The sequence below is a fragment of the Cryptomeria japonica genome, chromosome 6 (assembly GCF_030272615.1).
Source record: "Cryptomeria japonica chromosome 6, Sugi_1.0, whole genome shotgun sequence".
Classification (NCBI taxonomy): Eukaryota; Viridiplantae; Streptophyta; class Pinopsida; order Cupressales; family Cupressaceae; genus Cryptomeria; species Cryptomeria japonica.
Window position 1 is genome coordinate 81,869,532 of NC_081410.1, and position 5,586 is coordinate 81,875,117.

The following is a 5,586-nucleotide window of genomic DNA, read 5'->3' on the forward strand; positions in this document are numbered from 1 at the left end:
AGGATATCCTGATGATGGTTGTGGTTGAGAGTGCAGGGTGGTCACTTTTGTGAAGGATAGAATGTCACCTTGTTGAGTGTGAAATCATGATAAATATGAGTTGAGTAACCCCAAATGTGGATATAGTTGAACAATCAACAATGGATAAATCATGTTAACTCTTATACCCTACATTTAATGTCACTCGTGTGGCCCTTCTTGTAGATTTTTGGGGGTTATTGAACCTCCATAATGCAAGTTCTCTTAGTCATGAGAGGTAATTTGATAGCATTCATGCCTCCAAGTGCCCTTGTGTTGAAGCTTTTTGGTCTTGTGGGATGATCTTCTTCCCTTAATCTTGGGTGGTAGCCCTAAAAGTTTCATACCTTGGTCTAAGGAGAGACTATGGAACGCATTGTTTTGTGCTTGGTTTCCTAATGATGGAGTAAATTTTCTCATGTTTATGTTATTTCTAATAGAATTAGTGGTTAGATGGAGATCCTAGCACCATGTTTTGGATTTTTGTGGTTTTGTGAGTTCTTGATGCTCTTTGGACCATGCGGTAGGTCTATTTCTTTGTGTCTGTATGATTGGTAAGAGATTTTTGTGTTGTGATCTAGACTCGTGGATGAGTCAAATGGTTATTCTTGTATGCTTAGTGTGTCCATTGGTTTGTGCATCAATGGTGCTTTTCTCTTGTTTTGTAGGCTTCTAGGAGTGAGCCTAGCCCTAGGGGGAGGATGTAATGCCCCTCCCATTAAATTTTCTATATTGCATACTTCTTTATGTGGACTTGGATTTGTTATCATGGATTGTATCTCTTGTAGTTTGGATGTGGATAATTTTGCAGTGTTCGATCTTTCTTTGGACTCTTCATTGTTGCAACGTATGTGATTTTGAGTGTTATCTTATGTCTTGATTTGATATATGTTTCGTGATAATTCTAGAACAAGTGATGTTAACTAGATTAGTTAATTAAAAGCAATAAATCACATTCCATGTTATTTTGATTTGATGAGATATCATGTTACTAATGTGTTATGATGTTGACCTCATGTGGGGAATATCTATATGCTTGTAGATGTAGAAGAATAATATTGATGATGTTATTAATACAGTTAATTAGATGAAATTATTATTATTATAAATTTTAATTGATAATTAGATGTAAAAGGGATGATATCGTATAATTCAATTATATGAGAATGAATATGATGTTAAAATCCCCTTCAACAATTTTAGTTGATTTGGTTGCATGTGTGTGTGTGTGTGTGTGTGTGTGTGTGTGTGTGTGTGTGTGTGTGTGTGTGTGTGTGTGTGTGTGTGTGTGAGCAGGTACACTTGACATGTGAATGTTTCAGTGACTACATATATCTGGCATCAACTCCACCTAGCTCCACAAGTCTGAGTGTGCCCATATCCCCAATGGTGGTTAACAAGAGATAGCACACTGGCCAAATACTCGAGCCGAAACCTGTCATCCCTTGATTTTATTATTTTATTATTTTGAGCCCCAACTACTAAAGTTGGTAGATTTCTAAAAACCCATTCGCAATGTTGATTTGGCCCGCAATTTGATTGTATGTGCATATCCAGTCAATTGAGATATGTCATCATTTATCGCATGCATCAATGGTAACTTTGTCGCTACAATAATTTAAAATTGTAATGTTTATTATGTCATATATGTATTTGAATCGAATGTTTAATCGTGGGGATCTTTTGGGTGTTTGTCTGATAATTGAATTTTTTAATTAATATATTATATTCTTCCCACAAAATGAGTTTATATTTTGAAGTTGAGCTAATTTTCTCAACACTAAGTCATTATATTTCAAACTTCACTTATAGCATTGAAATATATGAGTGGCTGAAAGTTGTAATGTAATGAGAGAGTGGGGTATATATGTAGACTTGAATCTAAAAAAATGAAACTCTGGGAATAAATCTATCTATAGTTTTATGTGCAAGTGACATGAGCAATGGACTAAAATAGAAATGAAGATGGGGCACTTTTTGATCAAATTTATAGGATTAAATTGTAATGGAGGATGAAAATGTAAGGAAATAGAGATTTTAGGAGGTTATTTGAAAGAGAGTTGGGCGGGCAACAAATAGATGTAAAAGCGACAAAGAAGGAAGGAAGGCAGAAAACTATCTAATTATAGAGAGGAAATATTTGTGATGAAAAGAATTAGAGAAAGTACAACTAAAAATACTTCTATAAAAAAATTCAATGTGATAGCTTCAAACACTCTATAATGAAGAAATATGAAATTAATATTGAGAGAGCCCTATGTATAGAGACTAATATCTCTTCCTAGTTGAAACTTAATATAGTTCATTTTATGTTTGAACTTAAATTACCAATAAGAAACACATTAAAACATACCAAAATTTAAAATAAAAACCTCATCTAAAATTTAAAATAGCTAAAAATAATAAAATAAAACTAAACACGTTATAACTCTTTTCTTTATTTTTAAAAAACTTATCAATCTCAAACTCCTAATTTAAAACAAAGTTCTACTAAACACAAAAGATTAAAACACATTCCATATAATTTCAGCATTTGTATTTTTTGAAATTATGTGCGTGCTAATTGTAAGTGGCCCTTGGGAAACTAAATTGGAATGGGCCAAATAGCATTATTGGAGTGAATAGAATTTGAACATTTATCTTCCCCCAAAAGAAAATCAGTAGTGTACGGGGAAACAAAATCTGTGCATATGGCGAGGAACAAGACGAATGAAGATGATGATATCATTTCAGCGGTGGATAGCAGCATTCACATGGATAAGGACATCTTCTTGGCCTTTCCTTGCCCATTTCCTTTGCTTTACCCTGGATATTTCACACAAAGCAAAGAAAATCATTAGATCACTTTGAAGTTTATGCGTAATCTTATCTTAGTCATTTAACTTTGTCAGATAGCTTATCAATAACGTGTGATAGGAAGAGCTTCTTGTGAGAAAATGAAAGATTGGGGAATAGAGAAACACGTTGGCTGCCTCAACCAGTGGACCCCAACATTCCACACGATTGTATTCCTCTACATTTGAATGGAAGTACACCCAAACCAATGCCTCCTCCAACTCTGCCACACATTTTCTCTTAACTGTTAATCATATTTGATCTGATCTAATCTGATTTAGCTAATGCAAGGTTTTCACAATTCATGTAGATATTGTATGGAAGTTTCTGAATTCAACTGTGTGCAAGATTTTAAATAATCAACATTTTGGATCGCATTCTGTGATCCATCGTTATAATAAATAAGAATGTTGTGTGATCCAAAACGTTGATGATTCAAATTCATGCATACAACCTAAACCAGAAACTTGCATACAATACTGATTCAGCTAACTGGTCAACATTACATGGATAATTTAAGTTGCAGAATAATCAAGCTTTAACTTTGAAGGGTGGAAAAACCTGGACAGCTTTTGAAAAGTGCTTCATCTCCATGCCTGAAAGCTTCCAAAACCTACACATTTCAATACCCATAATACATTAGTCCACATAAATATTTCGCAATATGTTACGATGGAACAGAGATTTTACCATTAGGGTTAAATAATAGAATCAGCCATACTTCAATGTGATGAATTGAGTGCTTAAAAATCAGCCAGAAGATTTTTAACATGACACCCATCCAAGCATACTGATACTCTTTTGTGGTTTCTATAGGACCATCTTGGCCTAAACGACTATATAAGTGGTGGTAAGTAGGTAAGGATGAAAGTTTTGTACCACTGGCAACTCCTTGTGAAATATGGAAAATCTAAGCCTGGCCATAACATTAAGAAGCCAATGTCCCCCACTGATATGGCAATGTACATGCAATGACATTTTGCCTTGATCTTTTCTCCATTCTGCTACCACTTCATCTCTCTGCAATCTGCTATACCAGCCTTGTAACTGTAAATCTTGGATCATTTAACCAAATTAGCATCATGATTCTTATTAACCTTGGAAACCCAAAACACAAAATTGCAGACATAAAGCAGTGATCTAAAACTTTGAAGACTATCACAATACATAGCTTTATCATGAAGGGCATACAATCACAAAACCAAAACCTGTGCTTTGTTGATGGTTTGAGAAATTGCCAATGTTAAGTGAGCAGTGATATCACTGTGTGTTAGAGTGTAAGTTCTTGGGAGAGGCTTCTCTTCATCCACCCCTAAAAACAGCACATTCAGCTTGGAAGCTTCAAATATTGCAGGCCCAAATAATCTTGCTACCTTCATCCACAAAGCATCCACAAAGCTTAAACAATTTTAGTAATCTTATAAACAGACATCCATAGCAATCATAGACATATAATTCCTACAATCCATGATATTAGTGCTAATTATTTCTGGGTTCGATTATCTGAACTTTGATCCGAAACATTGATAAAAAACTTGCACAATCAAATCTAGAAACAATCTATGCTAACGAAAAGAAGATTAATGGATTTGATCTATCACTTGAGCCTAAATTCTCTAAAGGTAAAAGCAAAAAAAAATCTTGAAAAAACTGAAACATGTGGCTGAAAACAACTTATCCTAAAGTTTGTACCAGATTACTCATATATTCGGGTGAGCTAGGCTTGTCCTTGATCTTCCTCTGTGGTGGAGACGCTGCATAATCCTTCATGACTGGTGTACCACCAAGGTGAAGGCATACAGATGAACTGAACAGCTTTAATCTTCTTACCCCGATTTGGGCAGCTCTTTTTTTTCTTGCCAAAACCGTACTAATCTTGAGGGGAATATAAACAGCACTGAGAGATCCATAAGCATTGGTCTCATTTACAGACTTGGATGCACTTTGAGCCCACATTCGGTTGAAAAAACAATGGCAGTTGTAATTTTTACAATCTAGATGAACATTTTTGGGCCTCCTTCCCTCGTTTCTCTGCCATTAGTTAATGCATTTGGATTGTACACACACAAAAAAATGCTCTGTGGAAAAGCAGAGGAGTTAATGCCAAAAGAGTATGCTGTGAAATATATAGATAGATGGACAGAACATTGGAATAAAGCCCGTGACTATCAGCACAATTTTCTATAATAGCAGTTAATTAAATAAATCCAAACAACTTGTTTTCAGAATTTAATTGATTAGCTATTACAGAATATGTGTATACATTCTTCTTAATTCATAGCTCACGCTGAAATGGGTCGTTTTAAGCATGGACAAAAAGATGCCAAGGCATCATTGCCTAACCACTAAAATATTTCCAAACAGGAAAGATACATATCTAATATGGGGCCCATAGAATGGACCCTTTTAATTAATAATAGCAGAAAAGTGTGAGTGGGATCTATTTTGTTGGTTGGATAGGCATCATTTATCTAATTTAGGGAGTTTGGAGTGTATGTACATTGTCCCATACAAAATTTCTGACAGGGATTTGTGGAGGGAATTCATGGATTTTCTTCTGAGGATTGCATAATTAGAGAGCTTATCAATCATGCGGATATGCAATTAAAAATTTGTTACTAGATTTTATTATTTAATTAAAAAAAATTGTCAATTATATTTATAATTTAAAAAATACATTATATTAAAAAAATGGGGGGAGATAATCATATTTTAAAGTTTAAAGTGGAATTT

The 5,586-nt window shown here is 34.3% G+C and overlaps 1 protein-coding gene across 1 annotated transcript; it reads right to left on the reverse strand.

The window, feature by feature from the left end:
* Positions 1 to 2,488: 2,488 nt before the first annotated feature.
* LOC131072860 (protein STAY-GREEN homolog, chloroplastic) lies at positions 2,489 to 5,120 on the reverse strand. Its single transcript, XM_058009144.1, has 6 exons — positions 4,546 to 5,120; positions 4,062 to 4,226; positions 3,733 to 3,900; positions 3,415 to 3,466; positions 2,980 to 3,076; positions 2,489 to 2,823 (listed from the first exon to the last, which is right to left on the reverse strand). Exons 1-6 carry the CDS (start codon positions 4,807 to 4,809, stop codon positions 2,748 to 2,750), a joined length of 822 nt encoding a protein of 273 aa, XP_057865127.1. The 5' UTR covers positions 4,810 to 5,120; the 3' UTR covers positions 2,489 to 2,747.
* Positions 5,121 to 5,586: the final 466 nt, after the last annotated feature.

Excerpts from the sequence above, each read along its gene's own strand:
- LOC131072860 (XM_058009144.1), bottom strand. The coding sequence starts at position 4,809 with ATGTGGGCTCAAAGTGCATCCAAGTCTGTAAATGAGACCAATGCTTAT. Across the intron at positions 3,467-3,732 it reads TTCACAAGGAGTTGCCAGTG|GTTTTGGAAGCTTTCAGGCA; the intron begins GTACAAAACTTT and ends TGAAATGTGTAG. Across the intron at positions 2,824-2,979 it reads CTGGTTGAGGCAGCCAACGT|GGTAAAGCAAAGGAAATGGG; the intron begins GTTTCTCTATTC and ends TGAAATATCCAG.